Source organism: Acipenser ruthenus, chromosome 6, assembly GCF_902713425.1.
Source record: "Acipenser ruthenus chromosome 6, fAciRut3.2 maternal haplotype, whole genome shotgun sequence".
Taxonomy (NCBI): domain Eukaryota; kingdom Metazoa; phylum Chordata; class Actinopteri; order Acipenseriformes; family Acipenseridae; genus Acipenser; species Acipenser ruthenus.
This window is the reverse complement of record NC_081194.1, coordinates 31,677,704-31,698,634: the sequence shown is the minus strand read 5'-3', so window position 1 is coordinate 31,698,634 and position 20,931 is coordinate 31,677,704. Positions and strand designations below refer to the sequence as shown.

The following is a 20,931-nucleotide window of genomic DNA, read 5'->3' as shown; positions in this document are numbered from 1 at the left end:
TTTTTAATTAATGAGTCGTAAGATACATTAGTTGAAACAGTATTCACTACTAATGACATTGTGGACAGTAAAGCACTCTTTTGATTTCCATCTTTTTTTGCTGAGACTGTTAATCTCGGTGGGTATTCTGTATACTAATGTTCTTAAAAAAAAAAAAAAAAAAAAAAAAAAAAAAAAACATAAACAAACTGTTCAGACACAATACAAAAAGCCAGCTAACCTTAGAGAGACATGTTTGAGAGCATGTGATGACTAAAACAAAAAAATTATACTAATAACATAATTGTTCATACTAATAACATCAACCATGGTAAAATTATATACTGTTATTATTTTATTTATTTATTTATTTATTTATTTATTTATTTATTTATTTATTTATTCTTTTTAGGTAACTGCTGGTTCCTGGCAGCCTTGGGTTCGTTAACATTTCAACCAGACATGCTGCACCAAATTATCCCCCAAGACCAAGGATTTACACAGAAATATGCAGGGATTTTCCATTTTATGGTATGATACACCCAAATGTGTGTTGTCAGCTATATTTAGCTCAAAAGTAAAATTAGTAACAATAATGGGATGGTTTACAAAACAATAAAAATGCCACTGAGATATCATTATAATACCCTAGAACAGTGTTGTCCAATATGAATCGCTGACACACAGGTGCGACTACGATGATACTGTTTTAGCCACATACTCTTATTTTAGTATAAAATGCCTTACATATGCTTACACAGTACAGGTAAATGTACTTCAGCTCTGTACATAAAATGTTATATATAACACAGACCTGGTGTTCAAACAGGGATAACACAAGGTAGTGGTAAACTTAACAAATAACACAATATTGTGTTTGTTTAACACAAGTCTGTGTTTGTGGTAAAATCAACAACAACAGAATGTTTTTTTTTTTAACACAAGTCTATGTTTACATGTATATGTACTTAACAAACATCTACCACCATTCAGTATGAAACTTTGCAGTCTTTCTCTTTCACCAAAGTTTGTAATTCTGGCATGAATTTATCAGACACAGTACATCTTCGAGGTTTGTGTCTAGCAGTTGCAAGCAGTACTTTGACTTAATCAGAGGGATTGTTGAGAATGTTGATTCACACAAGCTGAGCCTGACATGGAACACAGCAAAAGCAAGGCCAGCTAATAATGAGCAGCGTCAAGGTGCTGAAATCCATCTTTTTCACCCATGTTAAAGAGGATTTTTACAGACACAACTTGAGCAAAGCGAGGCAAGCAACACAAGTCACGTATGTGTCAATGCACCTTCATACGCCATATTAGCAGATAACCAGCAAGTAGTAACCAAGGAAGTAAAGAACACAACTATCAAAAACATGCTGTTTTCGTCTTACCTTTTTAACAACAAACGTACAAAGTGTCAAAGTACACATGCATATATGAGTATTGCGATCCCATGCCTGATGATGGCGTCTATTACTCATTTTTTATTTACTAATCAAAAATGCAATTCGCTGCATCTGGAGTCCCAATTCACCACATGTAGCTAGTGGCTAACGTATTGGACAGCAGTGCCCTAGAAGAACCATTAGAAGACACTGACAGCAGCTCAGTTGGATTGGGACAAATACTGCACTGTGGTCTTGATACAGTAGCTTACATTGGTACTACTGATAGTATTTCACAGTTCCTCAGTACTGGAATGGATTGTCACAATGCATTGGTATATCACAATCTGAAAATAATACCACTGTAGGACAGCATGCCATTGTAGAGGCACTGTGATGCCATTGAGGATCATTTTGTAAGGATCCTCACATTTGTTATATTGGATTAAAGGCAGTATGTGATGCATTTCTATATGGAGGTCAAATTCCACCTTATTGGCATAACCAAGAATTGTAACAAATTATATCTTGCATTGTCATTGATTTTTGCCAGAAACATATTGGCATACTTTTGAGCACAGTTGATACCTACAGCTGTTTCATGGCTTTTCATGCTTGATTGCCCATTTAAGTAATGGGCTAGAGTCTGAGCTTGCTAAGGTTTATGCCTTTGTGACATCTCTACTGAGTCATAAGGTATACCGACTTGTAATCCCTGTAGAAGCAAGTGGGCGTTCAATGCCAAGGTCGTCAAATATACCAATAGCTGTGGATTATCAAATGTTTTTGTTTTTTCAGTTTTGGCGGTTTGGAAAGTGGGTGGATGTAGTGATAGATGACAAGCTGCCAACTCTAGATGGGAAATACTTGTTTGTTTACCCAAGAAACAAAAGTGAATTCTGGCCATCCTTGCTGGAAAAAGCATATGCCAAGTAAGTACATTTCGATCGGTATTTAAACTTTGCTTGAAGTTTAATGTTACTATCCTCCTAAAATGCTGGCACTAATGTCACAACTTGGATTTAAAAAAAAAAAAACATTTCCGAATACATGGAAAGATATATCTTCCAACTGCAAGTAATACATTTTATCCATAACTTCATGTCCTCAGGCATAAAGTCTTCAACAGAAATCAGGCTAGAGTATAATAGCTAACAAATGATCAATTACAATTACAATTGATACAAATGTATACTGCAAATCACAAATACTTCATTACACATATTAATTCATTACACATGTTAATTTATACTACAAATCTTTTATATTAATAAAATAGGACATTAGATACATCATACTGTTGTATAAGTTGTAAAAAAACAAGTACTTCCTCCGTCTCCCAATTGCACATCTAACTTTTTGTAACCTTTGTATAGCCTACCCGAATAAAAGGGAAGAGAAGTGATGTGTAAACTGGGGGATTGACTTATTTTATGCAAAATAAACCTGTTTCCATTCAAATGCATGCACACTAACGCACCTCAGTTCACATTTTCTCAAAATGTCAGCATTTAAAATATGCTAAAGCCTAGCGTGCTTAAAAGTTTACATAATTGCTACATTTATGCAAATTATACCTGTTTCCATTGCGCAGAAATGTATTGAACAAATTCACTGCAATGGAAACCTATTTTTCAACCCTTTTCACTAACACATAATTTTATTTTTGTGTAGTAATCATATCATTAGTGTTTGTGCATAGCCTAGTTCTAAGCATGAACAATAGGCTTAGGAATTGTTTATATCAATTAGCATCCCATGCCTGGCATAAAGACATCTAGCTGATAATTGTATTAGTCTCAGGAATGCACCACCTTGGCACATGGGGGCTTTTAGGCTCCTGTTTATTTGTAATGCATATGTTTTACAAAATATTTGAAATGTAGTCAATAATATCCTATAACAAAATTAATTTAATTTACACAACATGGACAGCATCAGATATTTTGTAGAACTGCAGCCTTTTTATGTGACTTAAAAAATACACAGATTAATTAACAATGTGTTTGAGTCTTTATCTCAGTCATACAGTACACAGTAAAGTATGGTGAGATTAATCAGAGAAGGAAAAAAATCTGCAAGACATTCTATTTATTATGTGAGTGTTAGTTGCGGATATGTATTGAGATAGAGGTGATTGTGTACTAAAAATAATATTATTTTTCAATAGTATGCTAGTGGCTGCTTATTGAGTGCATGCTCAAAAATGCACAAAATGCACAGGTAATTTTAAGTAAGATAAAGTGAAGAAAATACAGAAATTCTGAATTTATTTATGAAATGTAGATGAAAATGTTACTGTGTATTTATTACCTTTCAGTTCAGGGTGGAGAGCATCGGATGTAATAGCCACTAGAGGCTGCTAGAGGGTGCAAAACACTTTCTACACCAAAAGGCAAACCTGCTTTTATATCTCTTTGTCTTAACACTGATTTCCCGTTGACAGTTTCTCAATGGGCACCACACCTTCCTACTCAGCAGCCCTTCATTCTGCAAAATTTCTATAATTTCTCTGTCTTGTTCATCCAAAAATCAGAAAACTTCAACAGAACTAATTGAACTCAACGTCATTGTACACCTTCATTCCCCTTACCTCATTTACAATTCTTAACACCATTTATTTGTCCACGTACAACTTCAGTCCATGCCACATCATATGCTACTTACACCTATCCCATGAACTTAACCCCTAAACCTAACCTCTAACCCTAAACATAAACCTAACCTCTACCCGACCCCTAAACCTAACCTCTAGCACCCTCTAGTGGCTACAGCATCCGACGCTCACGGCCCTGAACTGAAAGGTAATACAGTGCCTTGCATAAGTGTTCACCCCCCTGAGTCAATACTTGGTAGAAGGACCTTTGGCAGCAATTACAGCTGTAAGTCTTTTTGGGTAAGTCTCTACCAGCTTTGCACATCTGGATCCTGCAATTTTTGCCCATTCTTCTTGGCAAAATTGCTCAAGCTCTGTCAAGTTGGATGGGGACCGTTGGTGAACAGCAATTTTCAAGTCTTGCCACAGATTCTCAATCGGCTTGAGGTCTGGTCTTTGACTGGGCCATTCTAAGACATTCAGGTTCTTGTTTTTAAACCACTCCAGTGTAGCTTTGGCTGTGTGTTTAGGATCATTGTCCTGCTGGAAGGTGAACCTCCGCCCCAGTCCCAAGTCTCTTGCAGACTGAAACAGGTTTTCCTCTAGAATTTCCCTGTATTTGGCTCCATCCATCTTGCCCTCAATCCTGACCAGTTTCCCAGTCCCTGCCGATGAAAAGCATCCCCATAACATGATGCTGCCACCACCATGCTTCACCGTGGGGATGGTGTTCTCCGGGTGATGAGTCATCAGAACAGAGAACCTTTTTCCACATGTTTGCTGTGTCTCCCACATGCCTTTTGGCAAAATCCAAACAGGATTTGATATGGTTTTCTTTCAGCAATGGCTTTCTTCTCGCCACTCTTCCTTAAAGCCCAGCTTTGTGGAGCGTCCAGGTTATAGTTTCTCCCATCTCTCATCTCAGTATTACGGACTAACTGCGGGTCAAGTTACCCAATATCAATTCAAAAAACCTTTTTTTCAAAGTATATTTTAATAAATTATATTTTAGAAAAGTTGTTAGGAAATCCCCTTTTCAAAGTGAAAGTAATACATCTATGGAACGTTCCACCTGCCTTGCACAACACAAAATGAGCCTTAGCTCTACTGTTATATCACGTTTCCATGAACCACATGACCCGGGTACATGCTCGAGTTGCCCCCCCACATCTCCGTTTCCATGTTTATAAATTACTCGAGTTGGCTCCCAATTCGGGCGGAAGCCCGAATGATCTGGTCCGATTTTTCAGGCTGGCCTGAATTCTAAAGTCTGAATTTGAGCTGGGAGGAAATTACAATCACTTAATGTCAATAAAAAATGTTGTAGGGGGCGGGAACATACCATATAACGGGATATTTTGGCTGGTATTAAATTCGACGGATTTGCTGCCTTGGGGGATTTTGACGGTTTTTGAAATGCCGTTTTTCACTTTGCACGGTCACAAAAAAAAGGCAACGCAGTTTTGCATTTATACTTTTAATTCCAAAAAGATTCCAATAAATGTTTACTTAAGTAAAAGTGTCTGCTGAACAGTATCTCATTTACAGTGACTCATTATACTAGCATCTACAATGTCACTGCAGCAACTTGGAGAACAAAAAAGGCCTAATCAGTTAGACTAGCAAGCACTGGTAAAATCAGCTCCATTTTATACAGTGCAGAACTAATTTATTTTAACATGAAAAATGCTTAACATAAAAAAGAACAGGCCTACTACAGTAACAGGCACAGTTTACAGTGCCTCTGGGTTTCTGATCACATCAGATCAACTCCAAATTTTTTAAATCCTTTGATGGAAATGTCCAGTCTACTTTTAATGTTTTCAAGCAAATTGGCTTCATCACTGCCATTCTCATATCCACTTTGACATCTGACACATCATTTCCTTTGTCCAGCGCTTCTTTCCTTGTTCTGCATACCAGTTGGACAGAGGTATATGTACTTCATGAAACAAATGCAAAAGCATATCTAGATGGGTTTATCTTTTAAGTGCACGTCTTGACCTTTAACTCTACTTGTAAAAAATGGCCATACTTATTACAAATACTCGTTTGTACAGTATTTGGACTCGAGCAAACCCCTAGTATTTATCTCTATTTTCTCTGACAGGTTGTGTGGCTCCTATTATAACATGAATTCTGGCTTAGTCAGTGAAGCATTAATGGACTTCACCGGAGGGGTCAATATCAGGTTCAATCTAAAGGAGCCAGTGGCAGATCTTTGGCAGATAATGAAAAGAGCTGAAAACCTGAAGTCCTTAATGGCATGTGGAACACCTCAAGGGGTAAGAAATAGCCACACCTTTTCGGCTCAGCTACAGTTAACTATGACTTTTTTAATTTCAGAGAAAATCAGAAAATGTAATATTGCACGTGGGGACAAAATGTAATATTTCTAAACAAATACCAGATTATGTTTACAATGAGTCATTTACAGGAACGCACATTTGTTTGCATCAGGGATGACTTCCAATCATGTGCATGCATGAGTAAATGTGTGTTCAATTTATGGCTCCATACAAATCATATAACCCATATATGAATATAAAAAGGAGGAATTCATTTACCACTTTTGTTTGTGTTTAGAAAACACCACAAAACACCATGTTGCCAAGTGGAATAGTGGAAGGGCATGCCTATACAGTGACTGGTGTGGCTAAGGTACTGTACGTCTTTTTAGATACTTTTGATACTCGCAGTTGGAAACCTATGTATTGTCCCATTACACCCTTTCCCAAGCTGTCTTTTTTAATCCTAAAGTTTTCTGTTCTTTTAGATGATAATAATGGCAATTATTCACATTCAGCATAATGCAGCTATATATGGTAACTAAAAAAACAACATTTAGAATGTCCTATTATGTTTTCTCTCAACGAAGCAATTCCACACAACAGCTCACAACATAAATGCCCAATATTCATTTTACAAGGGGCTTATCAAAACTTTGATAATATAAAAGCTCTGTCAAAAAGCAAAGTTTCATCTTGGTTTCAAATACCTAAAAGGCTGTGCTGTGGAATTTATTTGTGTTTTTTTTTTTTTTTTACTTAATCCATTAATTTTCTTTGTTAAAAGCAATTATATTGTATTTTCTACAGGTGCAGTGTGATCAACAAATAGTGGAGTTGGTTCGATTGTGGAATCCATGGGGCAAAGTGGAGTGGAATGGTCAATGGAGTGATGGGTAAAATGACTTTACTGTACATAGCATAGCCTATGGCCCTTTATGAGTGCATCAGCACTTTCTAAACTTCAATTTCACAAACACAATACAAAAATTCCATAAAATGTAGTGCCTGCCGTTCACTACTGTACATGTTTGCACAGTATGTTTCTATTGAGGACATTAGAGCAAACATGGATTTTTGGTTTAAATAAATAACAATGAGCTGTAGGTTGGGGAAGAGAAGGATGGCACAGACTGCAAAGAGAGACAGGTCATCTGACTTCTGGTGATTGTTCAAGGATTTTCCATTTTCTCAGAAGTACTGAGTTTACTGCCTGAAACTTTAGATAGCTTTACATTTAGTTACATAGGTTCTGCATTTGTTGTTTTCTGACAGCTCTCCAGAGTGGAATTACGTGGATCCAGCTATCGGACATGCGCTACGCAATAAGCGAGAAGATGGAGAATTTTGGTATAAAATAATTTCATTTGTTAGGCTAATTTAAATAATTTTTTATGTTATCCCTTTATTGTTGATGTCTGTAATAACCATAATGCTTTACAGCTTCTAAGAGCAACATTTGAACATATTATAGAGCCTTGTGGCTTTTATAGTATTATAAAATGTAATTATGTTTGATAATTTTATTATTATTATTATTTGTTTATTTAGCAGACGCCTTTATCCAAGGCGACTTACAGAGACTAGGGTGTGTGAACTATGCATCAGCTGCAGAGTCACTTACAACTACGTCTCACCCGAAAGACGGAGCACAAGGAGGTTAAGTGACTTGCTCAGGGTCACACAATGAGTCAGTGGCTGAGGGGGGATTTGAACCATGGACCTCCTGGTTACAAGCCCTTTTCTTTAACCACTGGACCACACATGTTTCTGGTTATTTTGTAGTATGAACAGTTTATGTACAGTCACATAAAAAACAACATAAACAAACAAACATTATTTAAAATGTCCATAACAACTAAACACGTAATAATAAACAACCATGCTCTTTAGCAGATATTGAAAAAACACAAGGAACAATCCTCATTAATCGATTAATATTCCCAGCCTTAAACGACAACTTATTTAGAAGAGACATTACTACAGTACCTGGGTTCAACACCTCTGGCTTTAGATTTGAAATTATAGGTTAGCGCATACTAAATTTACAAACTAAAAAATAAATAAAACTTTCGTTCTAATAGAATTACAGTAGGTTCTGATTCTGAGAGCAAAAAAATATATATTGGTAATTTGGGGACATGCATGACACATTTGATAGGCTAAATAGGTACAGTATGACTCAGTATGGCACATTATAAATAGCTCCACCCTTTGCTTGCATATAATCATGAGAAATGTAACGCAAAAAGTACTGGAAGTATTTTATTAAAAAATAATACAAGGAATAGAAGTTTCGGTAAGTTTCAACAATTTGCTTGACCCTGTATAAACTCTTTATTAACTGATTTTACAAATTGAACATGACATGCATTGATTTTGGCCCATCTTAACTAATAGTCACAAATCATATGTCTTTTTACAGGATGACCATGAAGGACTTTAAAGCAAACTACACAGATCTGAGTATTTGCAATACATCTCCTGATTTTCTAAATTCAGGGACTACTTGCATATGGGCCAAATCTGTCCACAGTGGCAGATGGGTGAAAGGCACCACAGCCGGTGGCTGCTTCAACAATAGAGGTATGAGTTGAAGGAAGTGTTTTTAGGTAATGTGGTATTTTGAACACATGAAAATTGAAACCGGGTTCTGTATCCATATTAAGAATTTGATTCTCAAAGTTTTTTTCTCCTTGTCTGTAATTTACTCGTTTGCTTTTCATAGTTTTTTCTCACTATTACTTTACTTCTTTGTGATGTTAGCAACCACTCTGTGGTGCATACTGCAATTACTCAAATGTTGTGTTGTTTCTTTTTGGTATAAAGTGCACAGATCAGACAAAATAATATACCAGCAAATCGTACTTAATATATATTGTGTCGTAACATGACATGGAGGTCAAGGCTGGCCAGCGGCAGAAATAGCATCCCTAGGCACAGTAACTGCAGTTAAATACTTCTGTGCTCTTTTATTATTTACAAACAAACAAAATACAGGAACAAAATAACAGTTTGAACAAAAACACTACACACAGAACTCTTCAAATTTCTTTGAAAATGGCATGGATGATTCGAGATTTGGCAGCAACGTTTTGTTCGTCTTTTCTCAGCAGTCACATCACGTTGCTGTTGTGCACTCGAGTAGTCGTCTTTTGTTGGCGATTTTTAATACAAGCATCACTACTGTACTCGAATTTAAGACACAGGATATTTGAGAAGTAAAAATGGTTCAAAAAGTGCATCTTAAATTTGAATACAGTACATTTACCTATGGCTGTGCATGGGCAGCCACAAAACACACATTTCTTAGTGTGCAGGGCCTCTACTCAGCCTCCCCCTACTCTCCCACACATCCTCCCCCTTGTGCACAGCATACATGGCCATTCCATGGCCACCCCCTTTTAAACACAAGCATTTATCACACAGTTCTTGCTGCTGGTGGGTTGAAGGGCGGGTCGGTCCACATTCTGGCGCCTCCAGGAAGGCACCGAGAACTGGTTACAAGGGGACCAGGGCGATGTGGATAGGGTGTCAGGAGCGCAGGACGGTGACCGAGCCCAGGCAACTGTGCAGGGACATCTGGTTCACCAGGGGGAGCGGAACAGACCAGAACAACGTGCCTAGTGGTACAGCAATCTGGGAACTTGGCCCAGTGACCAGAGGTCCAGACACAAAGGTCAGATGTCTGGGAGCCCAGGTCGAGGGATCCAACTCCCAGGCACCAGACTGTGTCACAGGGGTGGTGGTCAGGGCTGTGGTGGAGATGGTCTCTTCATCTCCTCCCCCTTCTCTGTAGGCAGTCTCCTTTTGGTCCAGTTTTGGAGATGGCGACGCTTCTCCCTCGGGTTCTGGATACAGCGGGAATTCTCTTTCTGGTTCTGGAGACGGGGGGGGGTCTTCTCCTTTCGGTTCTGTGGATGGCTGGGCTTTTCCTTCTGGTTCTGGAGATGGTGGTGCTTCTCCCTTCACAGCAGCATCTCCCATCTCTTTGGCTTTGGGTATGGGCAGTCTTGCCATCCATGTCCAAACTCTTCACATAATCCAGTGGTGGGTCAGTTCCCAACAATACTCAAACTCTTGTTTGGTTTCTGCAAGGAGTGTGCTGGTAGACCCCCCCAGTCCCCCAAAACCTTTGTCAGCCCATGAAGGCACAGTTGCCTTAGCTGAGCTTGCTCATGGCGGGGCAGACCATTTTATTGTATAATTTTTTTCAGCTGCTGGCTGGGTCAGTAGGGGGCGCTATCTCACAACGCCACTATCTGTAATAATGTGACAAGCGGTCAAGGCTGCAGTTAAGCGCTTCTGCGCACTTTTATTGTTTACAAACAAACAAAACACACAGAAACAAAATAACAGTTTGAACAAAAACACTACACACAGAACTCTTCAAATAAACAAAACAGCACCCAAGCACAGCTATCACGGTATCTTTCTCGCACAGTATTTTCTCTTACACTCCTTCTCCGCTCCACACTCTTCTATACAACCCACACCAAGCATTCATCCTTTGGTTTTTTATGGGGTGTGACCAGGTGTAATTGACAATCAATCATTTAATTACCACCTGGCCACATTCCACACTTCAATAAAACAATCACACATTTCAGTTAAACAATTGAACAGTTACATTCACCTGTGGCTGTGCATGGGCAGCTACAAAACACACATTTCTTAGTGTGCAGGGTCTGTGCCCTGCTCACATGCTCCCCCTACTCTGCCACAATTGCCATCATTAAACTGTGTTTATACATACAGTAATCCGTCGCATATCCAACTGCAGTGGGACCAGAGTAAGGGCGGATATGTAAGAACTTGGATAAATGAATCCGGTTTTAAATACCATTATACACAGCTATAACAATTATTATATTTACACAATTATTGTTTTGAGATTCCGCTTTTATTAGGGAGCCCCCCTAAATCCCTTGTTAGGAAGATACAGGGTATTAATGCTTGCGACAGAGTAGCTGTCTGCTGTGTGGGTGCATGCATTCACTGCTGAGTGACAGGCAGGCGATCGAGACGTTGAAGTTGATACGCCCCGCAGGCGAACAGGATTTATTTATATATCAACACACTCAACAGCTCACGAGACACTACTAGCAATGGTACCACAGGGAGCACATACAACACAGTGTATGGAAACTTTGGTGGGATCTACAATCTCTGAACTAATCTTCTCTGTTCAATTATAAACTAACGTTGCTGAAGAGCTTGATCGTGGTGAATAGACAGTTAGGGCGGATATGTGACAGGTGGATACACGGCAGATTACTGTACTATAGTATCAATAAATCAATTAAGCATAAACTGTACACTTGTTATACTCAGACAATCCCAATATAAATGTTTGGTTTTAGTTGTTATTTTTCTTTAACATAAATAAAGGCTTGACTATAACATCACCTTTTACTGTTTACATGACTTATGATACACATGTAAACTGCACTCAAGTAAACCTGTGCACCTTGTATGTGACGCACATCCGGTGTATAGCGCACCTCAATGCTTATACAGTTTGTAAAAGGGTGTATGTAATATTATGAAAATTATGTTATCTGTCATCCTGTTTGTCACCGAGTGTTCATTCCTGAGATAGTGTATATAATTCATCAATAACAAGTCACCATCAGTGATATGGGTTGGTAATTGGTATGGATATTGAACAGTACTATTTATATAATTTAGTTTATAGTTCTGGGGGTAGCACACTAATATTATACTGTGTGTGTAGCATTCACCTGACATGGTAGTGTCTACTGTGCCTTATAGATACATTTTGGATGAATCCCCAGTACCGGGTGACACTGGCTGATTCTTCTACACAGGAAGGCCTAACAACCTGCAATGTTGTGGTGTCTCTCATCCAGGAACCCACAAACAGATTCAGACATCAATCTGAAAATAAATATATAGGGTTTACAATGTACAAGGTAGGCCAATGGTTTCTTATTAAAAGTGATTCTGTAGATAGTGTATGTCTACTTATTTTTAGTTTTGCTGGGATTTGTATTGTACATTACGTTGTTAATGTTTTGTGTGGATTAATTAATTTTAATTGATTAATTTTGTGTGGATTGTTAATGTTTTGTGTGGATTGTGTTAATGATTGTGTGGACACTAGGGCTAGTTTTCAAATAGGACATTTCAAATAGGAAAAGAACAACAGTATTCAAAGACACCCCGACTGTCTGTGCTTATATATCTAGACAGCTTAGAATGTTTGTTTTCCAAAAATATAGTTGTGTGGTAATTTAATACGACAATGATATAATAACTATATGAAAACAGTAATTATTTAGATGGTAATAGCTGTAACAGTTGTACAAAGTATATACAAAGCAATAGTAACTGAAAGAATAACAATGTTAAATATAAAAACAAAAACATGACGATATGACGTATTTGTACATTATATATTTATCTAATTTTATAAAGGTCACAATGAAAATATTTATACATCACTTTATTATAAGTGCTGTCAAACCTAGTGTTCTTTAAATTAGTCATTATTACTATTTAAAGTGCCCAAAAATAAACTTGCCTTATATTTTCTTTATTTTTTTAGGTGCCTCCTTCAGTAAGTATTTAAAATAAAAGTGTTTACATTTAAGTTTCTATCCTTTAAAATGAAATGTAGAATATTGAATTAGTTTTTCTTTTCTTTTCTCCAAGCATCAGGGAGTCAATGAAAGATTACCAGCTGAGTTCTTCATGACTGAACAAATTATTGCCAAAAGTAAAAGTTTTGTAAATGCCCGTTCAGTTACTGAGAACTTCATGCTGCCGAATGGGGAGTACTTAGTTGTTCCATCCACTTACAAGAAAGATGAAGTGGCCAGCTTTGTTTTATCTGTCTATTCCAAGACCAAGAACTACACAGAGTAAGTTTTCTACATTTTCAAGCTTTGTCTGATCTGGCAAGTAAAAAAAAAAAACAATAATGTGGTTCACATAATTACCCTTTTAAATGCAGACATTTTAAAGAGCAACTCGGTAAGGGTATGAAATATCAGAGTTACAGTGTATTCTTCTTCATGTTTAAAATAACTTCCAACTCATTGTCTACAGTATTTTGGCCCCTGTACACTAACATGGGCTCTCCGCATGTATTCTCTCTAAGTTAATCTGGTACACAAAATTGTAACCATTAACTTGCCCCCCTGCAACACATGTCCCAGTGAATGCAACAATAAATACCACATTTGTTCTAAGTGGTACTTGGGACAGGTTAATAGTTACAGATGTACCAGATGTGTGTAGGTTAGACGGGTGTACTTGGAGAGAGACCTTTTAAAGCCCCAGGGATGCTGTAAGTCTGAGTGCATTCTTACTAAATTGATCTTAGGTCAGCCCTGTAGTCAGAACAATTATTCTGGAGCAAAGTGCCACCAGTGTCTTGTGTAGCCCTTGAATAGCTAATTGATCATGTGATTACTTCAGCCAATGGCATCTTGCTACTAAAAAATGTCTTTTATATCAAACATAGACCATTGTGTTTTAAGATGTGGCATATTAAAAAAAGTGTACACTGTTAGATTAGATTAGGAAATAAATATGTTTCTTGTTTGTTTGTTTGTTTGTTTCTTGTTTAGAGAAATTGGCTCCAATCTAAATTTAAATATTCCAAAGGTAAGGACACTATTGTTTTTCAATCATTATTTTTTATAAAATGTAAGCATTATTTTCTATATTTTTATGTTATCCCTATCTGTGCATATTAAATAGGTTAATGCTCTCTTTTGAATTTTTAGCATATGAATTCTCCTCTTGACGACAATACCCATGAGAAGATTTTTAAAAAATATTCTGATGTGGTAAGAATAACATGCTGTTAAATACTGTATTCTACAAATATAGACTGGAGTTGAGCCTTATAGTGGAAATGATTGCCTTGTGGTTGACAGTGGGATAGTGAAAAAAGAATTAACGCAAGAAATAAGACAATAAGATATTTTTGGTCATGTGACCGTGTATTTGCCAATTGCATCACAATGTAAGGGTCTAATAAACAACATTGGATTTACAACACAGTCGTCAATCCTGCACTATTCTGTTGCATTGATTACAATACTGTCTGTTATGGTATTGAATTGATTACAATACTGCTATCAATATTTTGTAATCTGGGGACGATTTTGTATAAAACTGTGTGTGAGGGGAAAGGGTGCTTAAAATGACTGTGGCAATTGTATCCATTAACAGTATGTATTTGTTCATCAGTATTGTTTTTGTAAAATGTTCTTTCCTCTGATTTGAACAGGACGAAGAAGTAGATGCTGCCCAATTGCAGATGTTACTTAATGAAGCAGTTCTGGAGGGTAAGACTTCAGTTTTTAAATATATATTAAATATATTTAAGAAGATTGTACTTTTATTATAGCTCATTAAGGGCATGGGTAAAAAAAAAATGATTGTCGAGCTCGCTAGATAAATTATTTCTGAATCTTGTCAATACTGTGGTAACTGTGTGAAATATTGAAGATAATTGATCTTGTGATCTCTATAGCCATTGCATGCGTACTGCATATTTATAATCCTATGTATACAATCTCAGCTTTGTAGGTTCCTATAAAATGTTATCAGTATATTATATATCCGCAGCATATACAGTGCCGTGAAAAGTATTTGCCCCCTGTCCGATTTTCTGCATTTTTGCACAATTTTCACATTGTATTTGGTCAGATTAGGTTTTGGTTGAAGATCTGATAACATTCAGTGTCAAAAATATGCAAAAATGCAAAAAATCAGACAGGGGGCAAATACTTTTTCACGGCACTATTTCCGCAGCAATGTTTCAAAGCTGCGCTGGGCTGTGCAGGATCTGCACATATTTCTGCGGGTGGAGTTGAGTGACGTCACGCAGCAGCCCTCAAAGAACATGCATCTATGCGATTCTATCCAGAACTGCAGATCTGTGGAAATCTGCACTATGTGAAGAACGCCACCACTGTACTACTTCAGGACAAGAGAAGTGTGGTGTATTGAGCTGCGTGTGACTTATGTTGTGATGATGCAATTTGGTGACTTCTTTATCTGAAAATCCCTGTTGTCGGCAGTGAAAGTCACTAGATTTGTCGCTAGTCGCTTTGACAATGTTTTTGTCGCTAGGGAAACCTGTAGCGACAAAATTGCAATACTGGTTCCGCTCTGAATGGCTAGGCGTCGTTGTCAGTCAACTCAGTGGTCTGTTAGTACTGTGGTTTCACTGTCATTGTCATTTCACCCTGTTCTGACATATCTCATTGCCTGAAGCAGCGCTATAATGCTCTCTTTCGTTTAAATGCCTGTCAATCACCAGACCGGCACCGACTGCACTTTCATTTGCTACAGTGTCAGTCATTCAATGCGCCGACTTTGAAATTAGCGGGTAAGGTATAGGTAAGCTTTTGCTATATATACGGTGACAGTTGCTTATTAGATTTAAAAATGTGGTGCAAGAAAAAACACCAAATGAGTATTGTGCAGAATACCCTGAATTTGAAGTGAAAACTGTAAAGAAACGTGGGGCAGGAGATGAAGAAAATATCCTGGTATGTAACTGCAAAGCAGAAGTCACCACGAAGGCAAACAGAGTGGTTGAACACGTGCAATCACAACAAGGTCATAAAAATATGAAGGATAGCGCTCAATGGAAGCTTGCTTGGTGAAAATGCAGGAAAAAACAAGAATCTGGTGCTGGTTTCACTCATGATTTAATGTATGCTCTGTGTTTTGAAGCGATTCTGCTCAGTGCTACCAGTTGAGAGAGGTGTCATGGAAACATCTGAGTCTAGCTGTGAGAGGGGGGGAAGGTCAGACTGAATAATAAGTGCAAGTCAATTATGTTCAACTGTCCGATTGTTCTGTGCATATTTTTACTAGTAAATGTATGCGATAAAAGTCAGTATAATAAACGTTTATATGATGCATTTTCTGCGGTTTATTTGAGACATTTTTTTCAGTTGTGTAGATCTTTATAGAAGGCACAGCTCTGCATTGACCAAACATAATTTCAATTTGAATGTTCAATTTGAATGGGCTTTATAATGGCATAAACAGTCCGTTTTTAAGTTTAAAGGTCGATTTCACCCATTCTGTGCTTGAATTGAAAAATAAAGATTGAAAAAGGCTCCCATTGCATAGCAGTTTGTTCCACTCCTAGTTTTACTATGAGTTTAAAGAGACACACCCAAGCTTGTAACATGTATACTGTGGCTAATCAAGCTTTTATTAAGATCTGTATTGAGTGAAACTGTGATGCAATTTAAGTCTTATTTCCATCCCTGAATCGGTTGCATTTGTTAGTTGTGCAGCATATTTTCATTGTCAGATTACCGCCTCTATCTATATGAAAGTAAAATTGTTAGCGCTCTGTGTGAAAGGATAATTAACTTCAACCAGACTTTGAATTAACTCAATGGGAAATTAATTGCCATTGATTTGTTCTCAGTTGTAAAAGTGAGGGAAAGGCAGCTTTTGTTGTTGTGAAATTAACTCAAAAAAACTTCTTAAAGGAAAGTACTTGGAAAATCTGAGTATACACATCACAACTTTCTACCAATAATTTTGCTCTATAGCCATAGATTTTGTCATGATACACTACAGTTTATTTTAATTTTAGAAGAGCATAAAATGACTTGGCAGACAAACACATCTCATTACCACGGCAACCATGGAGACTACTGCAGAAAACAAAAATGTCTAGATTGAATCAGTTATCTGAGAATGAAAAGCAAAAGTAAGAGAACAAAACACATTTTAAAGTAAGAAATGCGTAAAATAACAATGGTTTGTTTTTAAGTGCTTTGACTCGGAGGTAAACATTCTAAATTCTAAGTGTCTATCAATGTACTGTAGTATGAAGCCTTTGAGGTATATAATGAAAGCAGCCTTTTGATTGTTTAATGTTAAAATTTTAAACATTCACTTTTTTTTTTTTTTTTTACAGGAAGGACATCTGAAACAGGGGGGTTTGGCTTGGATTCTTGCAAAGGAATTATAGCTATAATGGATGTATCCTTTAAAACTGTCATTGTGGGTGAACAGTTTATATAAAGTAATCATGTACAGGTAGAGTGCTTTTAAAGTACATGGGGCTACAAAGTAATTCCAGTAAATGGTACCGAATATATATTGTCATAATCTTGTTATAAATACTTTATTCTACACTGAAAGTTTATTATAGTTGAGAAAATAAAATGTTATAGTTGAGAAATTAATAAATTAAATAAGATAGTTCCACAGGTGGTCCTGAAAAAACACTATTCACTTAAGCAAAACAAAATCCTTGAAAACACTAGACCTTAACCACATGTAGCTCACAACCTCTGGTAAATTAAATGCTGACGAATTTTTACGTCTATGGAAGAGGATTACTATCTACAGGGTAGGAAAGTCATATTTCTTTAATGTATTGTCATTTCATTCAAAATGGTATTTAATTACTTAAAGGCTAACCTACAACTGTATTGTCTTCTAAGGAAATCTTCCGCCAAAAAGATGTGTCACGAACTGGATTCCTTTTCTTACATGAGCTTCGGAATGCAATACAGGCCAGAGGTAACTATTTTTCTGTTTAAATGAAAACGGGGAGGAACAAAGTATGCAAAACTGTATATAATAAGGATGCCATTCCAAGAAGGGTCTCTTGTGACATGTGTAACCACAAGAGAGGAGCTCAAGTGGTTTATCACTGTCACCAGGACCCCCAATATGGATTATGTGCTCTCTTATAATAGTGTGAGCTTTTATAGTTTAGAACCAGTTATAAAGGGGCAGAACTCACAAAGGACAGCGGGGCATTTTAAAACTACTTTAGTAGCAATGAGAGCTGCGTTTAACCTGGTATACCAGATAAAAGTTTCTATGACACATGCTTCTATCCACGCTGCACATGTAAGACCTATGTAGCCCATGAAAATGCCGGACAGCTACACTTGATGGAATTCTTCCATTAGGTATAACCCCTTTAAATACTGTAAACTTCTTTATTATTTCTTTAGGCATTCAATTAAACGATGAGCTGTTGAACCTCATGGCTCTGAGATATGGAGACTCCTCCTCCAGGATTACTTTGGAGAGCTATCTGTGCCTCATGCTGCGACTGGAGTGCATGGCGAGTAAGTTTTATGTTTGTAAATGACATGTGTACAAAGGACCGAAAATACAATGCGCCACAAAATCCATTATACATTTTAGGCTGACATCAAAAACAAATTTTAGTAGTTATAACGTGCCCCGCATGTGCTGTAACTTCAGTTGCATGGTAAATGTTCAGGGGGCTTAAATAAGACCATGTGCTTGCCCCAAGCCAGTTATTCCAGTGAAGTGATAACTCCAGGAACGACACTGTATTGTTTTATCAGTGAACTAATAACCAGTTGCAACTGATGAAGCCCTTTAATAAAAAAAATACCATTTACAAATCCTTACCATGATTATCTTTGTTTTTAACATGCTTACTATGCCTTACCATGATTTTATATTTATTTTTTGCAGAAGTATTCCAAAAGTTATCATCTGACGGAAAAGGCATGTACCTTCAAGTGTCAGAGGTAATGGTAACATTTTAAATATAATTATAACATGTGTTGTACCTATGAAACAATGAAAATGTAATTAAGACACAAACCATTATATTGAACCAGACACATTTGAACAGGTACAGAAAGATGTATTACCTCCTTTCCACTACCGGGGTCGGCATTGTACCGATTCTCAATATCTGTCTCCTGGCTTAGCATGTATTAGTGAACATTAAGGAGTTTACTTTTACACTAAAGAGACACTCTTTTGATGTTTTTCACAACCACACAATACACATACTGTACTATATTTAAATGAAAGTGGTATCTGATTTACTGCTGCTGAGATCAAGTAATTGAGATAAATTAATGGTGGCACATGCTGTTAAACACAATGTAAGCCAGTGTGGACAAAAAGTGAAAAAGGCGAATTAACTACTTGTATTGTAGTTTTCTAGAAACATTAAAAAATTGAACGCTTGGGCTCCTGAGTGGCGCATCCAGTAAAGGCGCTCCGCGTGGAGTACAGGATGTGCCCTATAGTCTGGATGTTGCGAGTTCGAGTCCAGGCTATTCCTTTGCCGACCGAGGACGGGAGCTTCCAGGGGGCTGCGCTCAATTGGCCGAGCACCGCCCGCGGGGAGGGAGGGTTAGGTCAGCCAGGATGTCCTTGGCTCGCCACGCACCAGCGACCCCTGTAGTCTGACCGGGCGCCTGCGGGCTTGCCTGAGAGCTGTGTTGTCCTTCGACGCTGTAGCTCTTGGGTGGCTCCATGGTGAGTCCGCAGTGTGAAAAAAAGTGGTCGGCTGACGGCACACACTTCGGAGCACAGCGTGTGTTCGTCTTAGCCCTCCCGAGTCAGCGCATGGGTGGTAGCTGTAAGCTGAGCCTAAAAATAATTGGCCATTTCAAATTGGGGAGAAAATAATAAAAAATAATTGGCAACAACTAAATTATTACAAAAAAAAAAAAATTGAACGCTTTTCTTTTTTTATTCCAGTGGATGTTTCTTACCATGTATTCCTGAAATACCAGAACTACCTGAAGATGGTATAACTGCTGATGAGCTACAATTTAGACTCTTCCAAACTATGTTAAAAAAAAAAAAAGCTTTCCAGTTTATTTGAAATGCATTTTGAAATTGTATTGGTGTGTAATAATATTATAGAACTGTATTTTGGTATATAAACTGTTGCAAAGATATCAGTCTTATCAAAATCATACTAATCAGACATTATATATGAAACCTTTTGTTTTATTACAATTACTGTAGAAATATTTCATATAGGACTTGTACACCAAAACACTAGGTTTAGACAAAACTAGGGTTAGGGCCACCATTAGCAGTCAAGATGGTGGTGAATTGATTTGACAAGCAGTTTAATTTACTTGATGATTTATGTTGGGGTGGAAGTCTGCTATCCAGAAATGGACATTACTCTTGAGACAGACTCTCGTGAAACAGCTGATAAATCTTGGATACAGAAGGACCTGTCACTGGATCGAATGCTATATTTATCCCTGAATCAAAGTCTGTCAGATGTACTATGCTGCATAATTATTATTATTATTATTATTATTATTATTATTAGTTTATTTAGCAGATGCCTTTATCCAAGGTGACTTACAGAGATTGTGACTGAAACTGACTATCTTAAACAATGCTGTACATGTCAGGAATCATATGTAGTAGTTTAATTTTGAATGTGTGTTTAATTACTTATTCAAAAATAAAAAATACAATTTAAATGTATAATGCCATGGTATTGCCCGCCAAGGCCAGCACAAGTCTCCCTCAATTGTGAAATGCCATGAATCAAGTCAAAACTTTTTTTTTTTTCCCACACAGCTTCAAAGCTTGCCGCTGCACAAGAAAAATCTTGAAGTGAATGTAATTTTCTTTTCACAATATTGCTATATGCAACAGTGGCCCCTAGTGGCAGAATTTTGCCAAAGAACATTTGACAAAAGCTATTGTGCTACGTGTGTGTTAATCATCACAAACTCTGTGGTCAATTTTGGTGCTTGTTGATTGGGTGTTTTAGTTTAGTGTGGGGAAGGGGATCAGATAGGCACATGTCTTTGTAAGGTTGTAGTGGACTAACTATTAGAAGACTGCAAATTAATACCAATATCTTCTTTGCTATATTTTAATGTAAGTGTTAAAAAGT

At 37.3% G+C, this 20,931-nt stretch overlaps 1 protein-coding gene across 1 annotated transcript in view; it reads left to right on the top strand.

The window, feature by feature from the left end:
• Positions 1 to 20,516, top strand: part of zgc:136872 (uncharacterized protein LOC678524 homolog) — a 42,353-nt gene extending 21,837 nt beyond the window's left edge. Inside the window, exons 4-22 of the mRNA XM_059025951.1 lie at positions 392 to 510; positions 2,166 to 2,299; positions 6,074 to 6,248; positions 6,550 to 6,624; positions 7,062 to 7,147; positions 7,527 to 7,601; positions 8,677 to 8,837; positions 12,027 to 12,310; positions 12,823 to 12,834; positions 12,930 to 13,138; positions 13,850 to 13,886; positions 14,009 to 14,071; positions 14,518 to 14,575; positions 17,185 to 17,249; positions 17,554 to 17,622; positions 17,717 to 17,795; positions 18,239 to 18,355; positions 18,735 to 18,790; positions 19,761 to 20,516. Coding sequence (XP_058881934.1) covers positions 392 to 510; positions 2,166 to 2,299; positions 6,074 to 6,248; positions 6,550 to 6,624; positions 7,062 to 7,147; positions 7,527 to 7,601; positions 8,677 to 8,837; positions 12,027 to 12,310; positions 12,823 to 12,834; positions 12,930 to 13,138; positions 13,850 to 13,886; positions 14,009 to 14,071; positions 14,518 to 14,575; positions 17,185 to 17,249; positions 17,554 to 17,622; positions 17,717 to 17,795; positions 18,239 to 18,355; positions 18,735 to 18,790; positions 19,761 to 19,787 — 1,901 coding nt within the window. The 3' untranslated portion in view covers positions 19,788 to 20,516. The remainder of the gene's footprint in view (positions 1 to 391; positions 511 to 2,165; positions 2,300 to 6,073; positions 6,249 to 6,549; positions 6,625 to 7,061; positions 7,148 to 7,526; positions 7,602 to 8,676; positions 8,838 to 12,026; positions 12,311 to 12,822; positions 12,835 to 12,929; positions 13,139 to 13,849; positions 13,887 to 14,008; positions 14,072 to 14,517; positions 14,576 to 17,184; positions 17,250 to 17,553; positions 17,623 to 17,716; positions 17,796 to 18,238; positions 18,356 to 18,734; positions 18,791 to 19,760) is intronic.
• The last annotated feature ends 415 nt before the right edge of the window (positions 20,517 to 20,931 follow it).